The sequence below is a fragment of the Pundamilia nyererei genome, unplaced genomic scaffold, assembly GCF_000239375.1.
Source record: "Pundamilia nyererei isolate P.nyererei 1_Seehausen unplaced genomic scaffold, PunNye1.0 scaffold00027, whole genome shotgun sequence".
Lineage (NCBI taxonomy): Eukaryota > Metazoa > Chordata > Actinopteri > Cichliformes > Cichlidae > Pundamilia > Pundamilia nyererei.
The window spans coordinates 3,285,772-3,299,982 of record NW_005187428.1 but is presented as its reverse complement, the minus strand read 5'-3'; the positions used below and the strand labels follow the sequence as shown (position 1 = coordinate 3,299,982).

At 40.2% G+C, this 14,211-nt stretch overlaps 1 protein-coding gene across 1 annotated transcript in view; it reads left to right on the top strand.

The window, feature by feature from the left end:
• nell2a (neural EGFL like 2a) overlaps positions 1-14,211 on the top strand; it is an 84,056-nt gene that overhangs the window by 34,287 nt on the left and 35,558 nt on the right. Inside the window, exon 13 of the mRNA XM_005728254.1 lies at positions 12,638-12,763. Coding sequence (XP_005728311.1) covers positions 12,638-12,763 — 126 coding nt within the window. The remainder of the gene's footprint in view (positions 1-12,637; positions 12,764-14,211) is intronic.

The following is a 14,211-nucleotide window of genomic DNA, read 5'->3' as shown; positions in this document are numbered from 1 at the left end:
TGTGTGTGTGTGTGTGTGTGTGTGTGTGTGTGTGTGTGTGTGTGTGTGTGTGTGTGTGTGTGTGTGAGTGATGCTCAGTTCAACAAAAGAATGTTAGTGTTCATGCACCATTTTGTGGCTGCAATGAGATGTAAAGAAAGATGAATGAAACCACCTGCTTTCAATTCTTAATGAGCTTCAATGCAGCAACACTTGTAGGTGGGATTATAATTCAAACTTTAAAGCAATTATTGTATTGAACAAAGTAGGGAGATTAAAAAAACATAAAAGAAAGAAAAGCATGGGTACACAGCATACAAAACTTTATGTATATGTACACATACGCATATTTTTGGGTTATGTCAAACATAACGCCAGAGATCACTAAAAGCAGAAGCAGATACTAGCTCTTTAAAACATTCCTAGGTCAGAGATGCGCTCAAAATAGCCGATGAGATCACTTCTGTGTAAATTTTTCATAGAAACAGCAGTAGGGAAAACTCAGGGGGATACTAGCCCTGCCTTTGTGTAAGTCTGTGTGGGTGTGTGTGAAGTTGCATGTATGTGTGTGTGTTTGTCTGTGTGTTTGAGCGCTGAGTTCCCCAACAGAAAAAGAGCCCAGTTTTCTCTCCATCCTATTCTCACAGAGCAGTCAGGCTGAAGGCCTATTTTGCTACATGCGTGCATGTGTTTAGGACAGAATTAGACAGAGCGGCGAGCAGTGGAGAAGTGACAGACTGTGTGATTGTCTCTAAATTGAACAATCAGTATAGTTCAACGTGTTGAGATAATGCCATTATTCATCTCAGCATTGTAGAGGACTGCAGGCAGAGAGACATCTCCCATTGTTGTCTGCTTTTTGAAATGCCCTACTTTAGAAATTCACTGTCAGAATTGTGCAAAAATAAGAGCTGTGTGATTTTTTTGGTTGCAATCATATGGGAAATGTTAAAAACGGAACGATATTGTGTTAAATGAAGAAGTGGAGTATGCAACGGGGCTTTGTGTGCATACAATATCGCAGATTGTGGCGTTTTATTAACTCACTTTACTCGCTTTACATGCAGGCACAGCCTCATTATTGAATTAATCATGATTTAATGAACCGCATTTAGACAAAAGCACTTCCAGTGTTAAATAGTACAACAAGAAGTGAGGTAACTATATAAGCGTTATGGGGTCATTTGATCCAATTTAAAAGTAAAACACCCTACATGAAAGGTATCTAACCATGAAGATATCAGCCTCTAAGATTTCCGTCTCTACTGCAGCACGGTGCTGGAGAATGGAATTTAACTGGGAATGCTTACGACGCGGAAAACCTACAGAAGTATCGGAATAGCAGTAGTCTGTGTTTCATTATAAACAAATCAGCAAAACTAGTGACGTGTTTGCCTCAATGCTTCTGAGTGTCTGGCTTGTCTGTTTTTTGAGCCTGAATTTGTTATTTAGATCAAATGTAACAGATATTTAAAATAGAGGCAAATTCCTAAAACAGCTGTGCATTGAAGTAAACTTAATCTGGAGTGCTCGGGACTCCTATAATCTGTGCATTATTACATATTTGCTGTGATAATCATTGTTTATCTTAGAAGGATGATGTAGAGCAAAAGGATGATGCATTGTAAGAGTGGGACATGTTGACTATTGATGTGGAATTAGAGCAGTAATAATAGTAATAATATAGATATATAAGCCAGGATTTAGGTTCACAGGCAATAGGTGTGGAGTTGTTCCCCTAGCTATCTGTTTGTTTGTTCTTGTGATATTTTGGACACTAAGTACAACTTTACAGCTAGAGAAAAAAACAAAGAAACAATAGTCTGGAAGATAACATTTGAATATATTATATGTGATATTTGGGTGAATTGGTCCTTAAATGCACACAGGATACAGCATATAGGAAAACAAGCATGTCAACACATGAACATCAGTTACGTACTTGAACAAATTACAATTGTAAACGGGGGAAATATAACAACTGTATATAAAAGATGGACATACCGAGAGGAAAATTAACAGTTTCTAAATTTCATGGTAATTTATTTTAATGCAAAGAGACAAACAAAAATCCAGAAAAAACACATTACATAAAGGTTATAAATTTCATTGACTGTCAAAAAGTATTTTATCCCCAACTCCCACAGACTGTCTACAAGTAATCAATCAGTTACAGATAATCCGGATCTCAACTCATTATACACATAGAGAACACCCATCCACAGAACCAGTTTCTCCCATTCATTTGCAATTACTTGGAAATGAACGAAACATAAAGTCAACAACAATCGCACTCAGTCTGGAGTGTAAGAACTTGCCTCATGGAGTGAGGATGATCACGAGAAAGGTGGTGGATGTGCCCAAAACTACTCGGGAGGAGCTGGGTAATGATCTGAAGCCAGTTGAGACATCAGTCACCAAGAGCACCGTTAATAACAACACTATATTGTAATGGAATGAAATCTTTCAGAACCCACACGGTCCTCATACTCCTTATACTCCACAAGTACAGAGAAGACTTTGGAGAAAGTCCTGTGGGCAGATGAGACCACAATCAAGCCCTTTGGCGTCAACTCGACCCGCCGTGTTTGGAGGAAGAGAAATGCTCATTTGGAGCCAAGGAACATCATCCCCACAGTCAAGCACGGAGGTGGAAACATTATGCTTTCGGGCTGTTTTTCTGTTAATGGTACAGGATGACTTCACCACATTGAGGTGATAACAGTTTGGGCCACATACCATACAATTTTAGACGAGAACCACTGTGTACAAACCTGGTGATCAACTACAAGAAACCGCTGTACTTGACAACAAAGGTTTAATTACTATGTCACGTTTTGTTTATTAATCACCTAATTATTCCACTCAATGACATGCAAATCAATTGGTAACTTTTACGTGATGCGCTTTTTTTCCGGATTTCAAGTTGATATTCTGTCTCTCTCCATTAAAATGAAACCACAAAAGAAATTCAACACATCTCGTTTATTTGCGAGCGAGTAGTCTTACAAATTCAGCTGAGAATCGAATAAGTATTTCCCCCCACTGTAAATGACAAAGTGAAGTCACTGTGGAAGCACCTTAATTGTGCACTCTCTCTAATTGCCACCCCACAACAATGGTTGCAAAAAGAAGTCCAATTGTATCGAAGTCTATGAGAAAAGGAACCCACTTCAAAACTGATTTATGAGCGCAGTAAACATTTCCCCGATGAGTTTATGGTCTCCATCAATAATTTGAAATCTGATGTAGTACAATATGATGTTTGTTTTGTAAATGATACTCTTCATTGTTTCAAAACAATAAAGATGATAAAGCAGGGTATGATTTAGTGCATGGCTAGCCTGTGATTGATTGTCCTCCGTTTCTCAGTCAGATTCACCCTTTCAAAGATGGTAGCAGTCAGTTTGTCACAACCAGTTAGCTTGTGCTAATTTTATATTTTTTTGTTAAGAATATTAAAATCAGCAAGGAAAACAAAATTGCACATAACATGTCCTAATGCATATTTTTTAAAAATGATAAAGCAACCCCAGGATAATTAGACTGTTGGGCAGAGAACAAAAGCAAGAATTTTAATAATTGATTAAAAAGGACTGGACCACTTGCACGCAGAATGTGTTATCACCCATAAGCCATGAATGTGTGTGTATGTGTGCGCATAGTCGAAGTACACCTTGTGTTTGTGTGCAGACCAATCCCATTGCTGCAGCTGTCTTTTAAATGTCACAAGGTGGCAGCAGGCTAATTGGCACTGACTGAAGAGCACAGCCCGCTCCAAAACCCAATCACTGCTGGGATGAGCCCTGAGCCTTTGGGCTCCCCACCTGCTAGGGCCCTGACCCCCACGCACTTTGATGAATGGCACACATGCACACTCAGGGAAACATATACACATCCTGACTGGTCATGTGTGTTTACCTCTGTGACCCTGCCGAAATGTCACCCACAACAGATGGTACCACCATCACTGGGATAGTTCCCTCCTGTGTAAATAACAGTATCTCAACAAACTCACCCACTACCCTTTAAATGTCACATGGGAGATCACTCCTCTGTGGTTCTTTTCCAGATGGGATCACACTCAGCTCTACTTTTTATCAGTGCGTTACGGTTACTTTGATTTCAGTGAAGAGTCAAAATATTTAAAATTGGGGCTGTTAGAGTAGAGGGAACTCTTTTAAAGCTGAGTAACCACCCCAAGCTATTTTCATGCATCCCACTAAGTAATTACTAGGTACTGTATGCATATTTTAAAAGCAAGTCAATAAACTGCCACATCTTAGAATAACTTTAGAGTTCCCTATTCCAGATAAAATCAAAACTATTCTACAAAGATCCTCATGTAGCTCTCGATACAACCAAAGCTCTGCATTGAAATGCAAAACCCAGGAAAAAAGCAAAACTCAGTACGCAGCAACACATGTTTCAAGACTAAGCATGATCTTCCAATCAGCCTTCCAGAGAGCTCTGATAGCTCTGGCCTACAGGCTGCAAATAGTCACAGAGTGACGTGTGATGGATGATGATGATGCTCGATTGATTTACGCATGGTTGAAAACACTTCCCAGATTAATGACAGCCCTGATGGAGACCAAAGCCCCATTCAGGCTTGCCGCACTTAAACAAGGCAGTTTTGTCCATGACATTCACTTGAGTCATTCCAAATTGAAGTGAGTAACGTGTGTGTTTAAAATAACTTTATTGACACACACCTACGTGCACTTCAAGCCTGTTAGATGTTTGCAGGTTCGAGGATCGTTGCAAAATTGGATGAATCTTTATTTCCAGGTGGAAATTCTAAGTTGCTGTTGAATGATGTAGATTGTGTGCAAAAACTGACAAGAGAACAAAAACACATGGTCTAACACACACACCTTCTGGCATCTCTACTTGCAGCGAGGCTCTTCCCAAACAGGTAGGCTTCTAAGTGTTTACAGTGATTGATTACAGTGTGTCTGATATTTAGACGACTGCACTCTCAGAATGATTTATACTCTTGTTGCCTCCTAATGGTATTCTCTCCACTCAGTCTTCTTAATTGGCTCCCGCTCCTACCCAAATTGACAGTGACGTTTTGCATATTTGTTTTGGGTGTTTTCAGGCCGGCTTGTTTAGGAGTGATTGTCCAAATTGGCAAGTTGAAAATGTGCTGAAAACAGTTTTCTGCTGATCTGTAGTTCATCTTTAGGTACCGGCTCAGAAACGAATCATCTTTGTTCCATTTCCAAGAAACGCATTTGACTGTTGTTCTTTCGCACTCTGATTTCCCTACGGGTGTAAATGAAAGCAAGTAATTGTCCCTAAAGATTGGAAAAGTTAAAAACCAGACAGATTTATAAGCACCTCACTTCAGTGTTTCAAAAAAGTACTTTATTTCGAGTAAATTCGTTTCTTGATTAGTTTTTCCCAGGCTCACCTTCCAATACAACTTGCAGCATCACAATGCACAGAGACTCCCCCCACACTAAAACGGGCCTTTTATAACATTCTCCAACGCATTCATCCGTCCACGAGGAACCGAGGCCAACAGTGGAGGTAATCTGCTGAGTGGAACACAGATTGGCCAGCAGGGACAGCTTGTTGTCTATAGCGGTTTTTCTTTTCACTGTAGTACATTTGAAAGGAACTGGCTACTGAGAAATATCAGACAACATCTTGGCAAGCCTGGCTCCTCTGCTGTTTATTGGAAACCATCTGCGTGAGTAAGTGAGCTGGTTAGAGGAAGGAATGAACAGATGAAAAACACAAAAAAGAATGAGAAAAAGTGGGAGAGGAAAAGAGTCCCTAGTGGAGTGGGACAGAAATGGGGTTCCTTTGTTGGATGTCCAAAGGAAATAGCATTGTTATCTCCCTATTCCTACATCTTGATTATACTGCAGTTTGAAGCAAAGATAGTGACGGTAGTCCCTATTAAAAACTACATGCTATGCAAGCGAGCAGGGATAAGTTGCTATTTCCTATTTACAAACTGTTTGTGTGCTATCACTTAGCAGTAGAGGGAATATTTAAATGTCAACACAACAGCACTTAGTAAGCAGGTTTGTGGTATCATTATCCAAATGAAAGTTGCATTGGAATGCATTTATATTTATATAAACATATATAAAGTTTGGGTACACAGGCATCATCTTTTACTGAGATAGTAGTTGCATTTTGAAAAGTCAATCACTCATCCCAGCATTTCTCATCAACCACGTGCACTTTAGTCACACCCCCTTCACACACACCTTCACATCATGACATTAGACTCTACTAGAGTAGCTTTGCATGATTCACAGTTCAAAATAATCCACATTTACCTTATAGTGAGCTTTGGTGCAGCCCCTTAGTTTATTAATCGTCTGAAACAAGCTTCTTCTTCTTTTAGCTCCTTTTAAGCTATCTTTTTTCCTGATTGGCTGCCTCTCACAAACAAAAGGTTTGAGCAGCAGACCCAGAGTGCTGTGTCTGCGGTGACTGTATAAAACACATCTTCTCTTTAAGCCATCATATATTGTCGATCGAACAGTAAAGAAGAAGCTCTCTGAAACCAAATGCTTACACATGTCTGCAGCTTCTCCTTACAGCCATTACTTACATCCTTAAGTCATTATTTTGAATTTTGGTGATGCATAATATACATAATAAATATTGTAACAGTATATATACATACCCTTCAATCAGGGTGATCTTGCTGCTTTTTGCTGGCACAAATATTACTCAAAAAACATTTTGTATCTTTTTATTGTTCATATTTTCCTAAATACGTGACTTGCACATTATCTCATTGTGTGGCAGCAGGAAGTAAAAGACACATCCTTCTCTAAGCATGGGAGATATATTTCTTGTCTAGACAATGCAAAGCTATTCCTTCTCCTCAGATATGACTATGATTGATTCAGTTGTTATGCATGAATATACAAAGATGAAAAAAAGAAAGAAAGCACAGCCACTTTCGAGCCATCAGTTGCTGTGTGGCAACAGATTGACCCCGAGCACTCCGTTCAGTGATAAAGGCTGCAGCTGACTCCTGGCCAACCTTCTTTGCCTAGTGCATCACGTATGTCCATGTGACAAGCCAATCAGGAAAATGGAGTGCATTAATGGAGATGGAGATGGTTTCTCTCCCCCACGCAGTCACACTATGCCCCTCATCATCTCACCCCCTAACATATTGTTTTAACATACGTAACTGCTGTCACCAGGGGCAGGATGGATGGTTATACTTAATAGGCTCTAAATCAAAGCTGCACTATGGACGGCCAATCAGAAAGTGGGAAGCTGTCACCAGATCCGTGCTCAAGGTTACTGCTGCAATAGTGAACACACTGAATTTTTCTTCCACTGCCTCTTCAGTTAATACCTTTTGGTGCCTTCTCTCCAGTTCTGTTTCTCTGCCATCTAAAGTCTCAATTGTTCACTCTCTAAGACACACTACACCATTTCACAACTTTTTATTTTAACTTTCTCACTCTGTATGTTTATTCTACAGGTTTACCTGCTCTTTTCTTCCAACCATCTTCTTTATCTCTCTCACTTCTCAATCTCAGTCGTTCGCTCTTTGTCCCTATCTGTCTCATCTCATCGGCTCTGCATTATAGCTTCTTGTACCTTTGTTTCTAATCCAGTTCTTCTACTAACCTGCCCTTTTATCTGCACCTTCTCTTTTGCTTTCCATTTTCTTCCTGCCTTCATCACCTCCCTTTGTTTTCCTTTTTCTTTCAGAGCTAGTAAAGGTTTGGCCTCCATCCATATAGTGAAGGACGCATGCACCTTCATAGGTGGTTTGTGATTGTCTTCTTGCTTTATTTATCCGGGAAGCCTCTGAATAGCTTAAGGCAGCAAGTATTGATGGAACTGTGAAAGGAAGAACACCAAGTAAATGTGAATGCGACAGTTGTAGGCAGGTGTTGAGCTCTTATTTTGCGGGGTGTGGGCGGTGCGCTACCCAAGGACACGCAAGCTGAGTGAATGCCAATGCAAATCTTTTGAAATTCAATTTGAAGTGCTCTTCGCTACAGCATCTGGCACAGAACATATTCAGCGGTTTTGTATCCTTTTGCTCACTTATAGACACTGAATACACAGAATTAATAATAAATTGGTAATGTCAAGAACTATAGAACTTGTCTCTCATAAATTGTTTTCAATTGACCTGTATTGTCAGTAGAAATAAAGCCCTGATGGATGTAACATGGCTGAGTTTGTTCAGTTTGACTGAATTGCATTTGATTGCATCACATTATCTAGATTATTTTGTTTACCCTGGCAGTATTTTGCATCTTCTGTCTGAAGGTTTGGCATGCAGTTTAGAACCCAGGAATAGCTGTTGCCTTAGCAACAGCTAATATGGATCCAAAATTGGAATCATGAGAGTGAGAAGGAAAAACAAAGGACAATCTAATAAATTATGATCTTGAAGCTGCACTAGCAAAGTTTCTTCTATTAATTATCATGAAGCATAAAGCCGCCAAAAACAAAGCCACGGCATTGGTTAATGAAGTTGTCATGGTAACATGTTAGGGAATAATTGTTTACACATCCAACTAAGACAGACTAGCTAGAGTTCCAGAGAGCTGAATGGATGAATCAGTGCTTTCTATTTAGATAAATGGCTGACAAATAAAAGCTTGGACGTCATCTTCCAAGATAGCCAGCTGACTGCGGTCATAAAAAATAACAACAGCTTTAAGTCAACCTAACTCAAAAATAGCTCTCAAGTCGTCATACTCTACCCCATACGCATAAACATTTGTGTGTAAATGATGCTCAGTGGAATGATTGTTTTTCATTCCTTATGGAAAAATTTATCTTCTTAAATTATGTCAGTATATGCTATTGATCTCATGAGAAAATGTCTTCCAAACGCTAAGAAGCCTTTCCTGCTTGGAATAACAGATGCCCAAGGCTAAAGTGGTCTTTGTATTACTGACCATATGACAGAGTAAGACTTGGATGTCCTAATCCCACAGTGATACTTCTGAGCAGCTTTTTAAAGGAATCTCCTCCACCCAGGGGTAGTCTTAGAGATATGCGCTATTAAACGTCCACTGCTGCATTTCAGTTTTGAAAAAAAAAAACCCCCACCTAATAACCCTGTTGCACTGGTTATGATGAATTATATAATACTGATCTGGCCAGGGGGTGTTAATCAGTTTCAGCTGCTTTTGTAATAATGAGATGAACAAAAGGTGCACTAGAGGTGCAATAATGAGATACCCCCCCTAAACGGGAATGGTTTACAGGTGGAGGCCACTGACATTTTTCCCTCCTCATCTTTTCTGACTGTTTTTTTTTAACTGTTTTTGGAGTTGGCTAGGGTCAGTGTCGCTACTGGCTGCATGAAGTGATGCCTGGAGCCTACAGATTTGCACAGGTAGTCCAGAGTATCCTCCAGGATGGCATATCAGTACGTGCCATTGTCAGAAGGTTTGCTGTGTCATCCAGCACAGTCTCAGGAGGATACAGGAGATTTCAGGAGACAAGCTATTACTCTAGGAGAGCTGGACAGGGCTGTAGAGGGTCCATAGAATACCACAATTGGCAAGTCCACCACTGGTGCCCTGTGCTTATCACAGGTGAAAGCAGGATCACCCTGAGCACGTGTGACATACCATGGAGCCATGTTATGCTGCCTGTAACATCATTTAGCATGACCAGTTGGGTTGTGGGTCTAAGATGATCTGGGGAGGCATAGCCAAGACCTTAACAGTCTAGGCAAAAGCACCTGACTGCCATTAGATATTGTGATGTAATCCTTGGACCCAAAGCTGCTCACGAGAGTATATACAGAAGGCAGGAACTCATACCCATTACTGCAGCAGTGGGCAACTCCAGGCCTTGAGGGCAGGTGTCCTGCAGGTTTTAGATCTCACCCTGGTACAACACACCTGAATCATCAAATGATTAGTTGTTCACCAGGCCTCTGGAGAACTTCAAGACATATTAAGGAGGTCATTTAGCCATTTGAATCAGCTGTGTTGGATCAAGGACACATCTAAAACCTGCAGGACACTGGCACTCGAGGCCTGGAGTTCCCCACCCCTGCATTACTGGTTCCCATGCTTGCCTGACCTAAATCCAATTGTTCACATCTGGGACATTGTGAAGTTGCACCTCAGGCTGTCCAGGAGCTCAGTGATGCCCTGGTCTACATTTTGGAGGAGATCCCCCAGAACACAATCCGCTGTCTCATTAGGAGCATTCCTACAAGTACAAAGTTGATATTTAACACTAACACATTACCCCTTCATATCAGTGGATCAGTACATATCCAGCCTGATCCACCCCCCATTGAGATATGCTGTATTTTAAAGATTTAATTTAATTTTGTAATTGCATAGGTAATAAAAATCATGCAATCTTGAGTTGCAGTGAAAAAGTGTAACTCTAACCTTTATTTGAGACTAGAAAATAGAGAGATATAGCAAAATGGCAAATATATATTCAATACATAAACAAGAATAAACAAAGATAAATGCAAATAATATGTATAGCCAGACATAACAAAGCCACACAGAGCCCAAGAGTTGATGGCAGAGCAGATATTTGAAGTTAAATGTCAGCCATTGAGATGGATCATTCAAGTTGTACAATTCTCTGTAATATATTTTTAAACAGTCTTAAATTATTTTCTAGATGGCAGTTGCTTTAAAATTTGAGGAGTGCTGATATACCGAGGTAGCTTTTGGAGGAGATCTTTATAAATAAAAATGACAGAGTGTGGGTTCTGTTCTTGTTGCCAGCCTGCTTTTTTCATAGGTTGCACAGTGATGAGTGTGAAATTTATCCCCTGTAATGAAATGCACAGCACAATGATAAACTGTATCAAGGTGTTCGAGGTAGAGTGAGTAGCATGAGAATGAGTCAAGCACGGACACGATGCTCGTCTGTGCGATCATGTCCCTGTCCTGAAAGCACGGAAACATGTTTCATTCAAATTTACGAGAACAATTCTTATTCACCGTTGGTGTGAAGAGGTTCGATGTTGCAAATAAGAAATGTAAATCCAGTGCAATACGGTCGCATTGTAAGAAAATACCTAAAACGCTTAGACAGCCAAGTTATGCCCTAACAGGTGCTGCTCATTTTGCTCAATTAGACCTCTGTGGAGCCTCTGCATACACAGTCCTTTATTGACATCACTCCCATTGCAGCTGTTATCCCACTGTTATTATCATTGTTTTTTGTACACAGTGTTATTTGACTATCTCTGCTAAGCTTAGGAGAGGCTTAATCACACAGGATGAGTAAAAATGTATTTGTTTATGTGCACACCTTTTAAATGAACTTCTCCAGTGGAGTGGTTCTGTGTAAAAAGTGGTCAAAGCACTGAGATCATCTGAGTGAGTGGGAAAAATGCAGACAAGCCGCTATGTGCAATGATTCATTTTGACTGATTGAAAATCGAGCATTGCAATCTTAAGTGTTTCAATCCCCACCTCTTATAGACCCTCTGCATCTTTGTGACAAAGTGGCTAGGACAGAATTCATTTGCTATTTGTCACTTGCATATATTGTTATTTTGTGTTCTGTTATTTTACAGTCAGCCATAATGCTTTAATTTAGACATTGTTGGTGTAACTTCTCTTAACACACAATATCCCAGGTTTTGTTTGTGGTAGCAGTAGTTACATCCTTTACATCCATGCATGTGTTTTAAAGCAAACACTACTAACCATCAGATCATCTGAATTTTCTTCTGTTTACAGGCACATGTCTGGTAAATTATGTTTCTTTGGTTATACTTACCATGGTGTCCATGTTGTGCATTCAGGTCCTATATGTGAGACAGGTGTATGGGAAGGGCCGCCCACTACTTCCTGTTTATATAGGGTCATGAGGTCAATGATTGCATCACTGGGTGTAACCAAATGGAGGATTTTTCATTTTGTATAGTATTGTTTGTTTTCTTTAAAGTAGCCTTTTGAGTTATATTGTATGCAGTGTTTTACTTTACAAACTATTTAGTTGAGTAAATGAGTTTGTCAGTTTCATGCATGACTTTATTCCTGTTCTTTGTTTAGAATTGTATTATTTGGTTTGACCTATTTTGTTTCAATGGTAGGGATTAACGAGGTCGGGTGTGGGCAAAGTCTTGTATAAAGCCAGTGGGATTTTTGCATGCCTGATTGATTGTTTTATGGTAAAAGGGAGATGCCAGCAATAAAATATGCTTAAAAAGAACTTCAATCGTCTGCTAATGCTATTTACTTATCACCTTCCTTGCTGCTTAAGTTATGCTACATCACAATCTTGACCTCTGTCTCCCACTAATGAATTCAAATTCGTTTCTCAGTGGCTCTACGTGTGCAAAGTATTTAGGCCTACTAAAGGCCTAAGTACAGCAAGGAGGCTAAGTTTAACAGTGATGTACATGAGCTTCTTTTATGCTGAAAATCAAACCTAAGAAAAAAAACAAATGATTTCTTTCAGCAAGTGTCCAGAAAAAATATATGATTATGTTCAAGTGACAATTAATAGTAATATACAACACCCCAGATAATAGTAATCAATAGACCATCAGCCTTCAGCATGGGACATAACTGCTTGTTTTTTTTTATCTGGCCAGTAATTTCATTAGTTTTCAATTGAAAGAATTCTCAGTGAGCAACCCACATCTCATTTAGCTTTGTTCTCACCCCTTCTCTGCTTTTCTCTCTCCCCCTCTCTTCAGATATTGATGAGTGCGCTGAAGGAAAGCACTACTGCAGGGAGAACACCATGTGCGTTAACACCCCTGGTTCCTTTATGTGTATCTGCCATACGGGCTACATCAGGATCGATGACTATTCCTGCACAGGTGAGTTCGTATGCTAGCCTTTTGACAGTCAAGTACACAAAGTTCTGGTTTCATTCTACTTCTCTGTTTCAGCTATTTTGTGAAGACATTTATGAGACCTTCAAATCATATGCACAAGGATAATGCCTTTGCATGGGCGTGAACAATCTGTCTGCATACTTACAGCAAGTTACTGCCAGCTAGAAATGATTTCATTAACATCTTTAGTCATGCACTGGAGGATGGTATTATGGTATTTTATGTCGTAATAAGTACTTCAGCCAAAAGCTGCACAGAAGTCTGGAGATATAGAAGAGCAAGAGTCAGCCAGTGTCAGCAAGAGTCAGTTCAGACATAAACATTGTGAGTTATCAGCAATGTTTGACAGAATGAGGAAGCTGTGTAATATAAAAAAATCATGTAATGACAGGAAGACATAGGTATCAAGCAATACCTGCAAAACGCCTCCTCTAACTTTTTCTGTCACATCCCAGATGGTGGCTGGTTAGACACGTGTCTGCAAATCTGCCACTTGATGTGCATGTGGAAGGATAAATGTCAGAATTTCATTTGTACACCTTGGTCACTTAACATCTACAGTCACACTATGGTAAACAGTGGCTGGAGACCGCGGCATGACCAGGGTTGAGACAGCATGCAGTCAACTGCCATCTTTGAATCAAGTTTGGTGCTACGAGTTTGCTACGAGTGAACTGAAGTTACCTATTACATGCAATGTGTTTGTGATGATGAAGCATTTTACTGTGATAAATCAACAAAAATCACAGACGTGTTGTGTCTATCTAAATATGCAGAAATTTAGATTACTTGCATTCAGAGTGAGTTCTGAAAAATTCTGAAATTCCTCTAAAGATAGTGACATAGTTGCAGCAAAATGACCTATGCACTGTATAAGAATTTTACCAGCTGGTAACCAGTTGCAACCACAACCACATGCAACCACAGATGCATTGTAGATGAATTACGCTTATCAGTGCAGACTGACTTTGATTGATTGCAACATGTTGGCAATCTGTCTACATTTACAAATGAAGTAGAAATTATTTGCAATTACCAAACGCTGGCTAATCTGTCTGAGAATGACTGAGTCAATCCAAGTCAAACTGGTTTGGAGATCAGTTGGCTCCCACAAAGCAACCTGAGCAATTGCCTTGTAATTGAAAGTAGTCCCTCAGAGGTCAGGCATGCAACACCCTCATCCCCTGGGAGACCAGCTGGTTGCCACAACTACTGCCACAACTACCAACCCCCTGAGTGACCGTGGCTCAGGGGGTTGGGAAGCGTATCTGTAACCGGAAGGTCGCCGGTTCGATCCCCGGGTTCTCTGTCCTGGTCGTTGTGTCCAAGGCACTTTTCCCTACCGCCTACTGGTGTTGGCCAGAGGGGCCGATGGCGCGATATGGCAGCCTCGCTTCTGTCAGTCTACTCCAGGGCAGCTGTGGCTACAA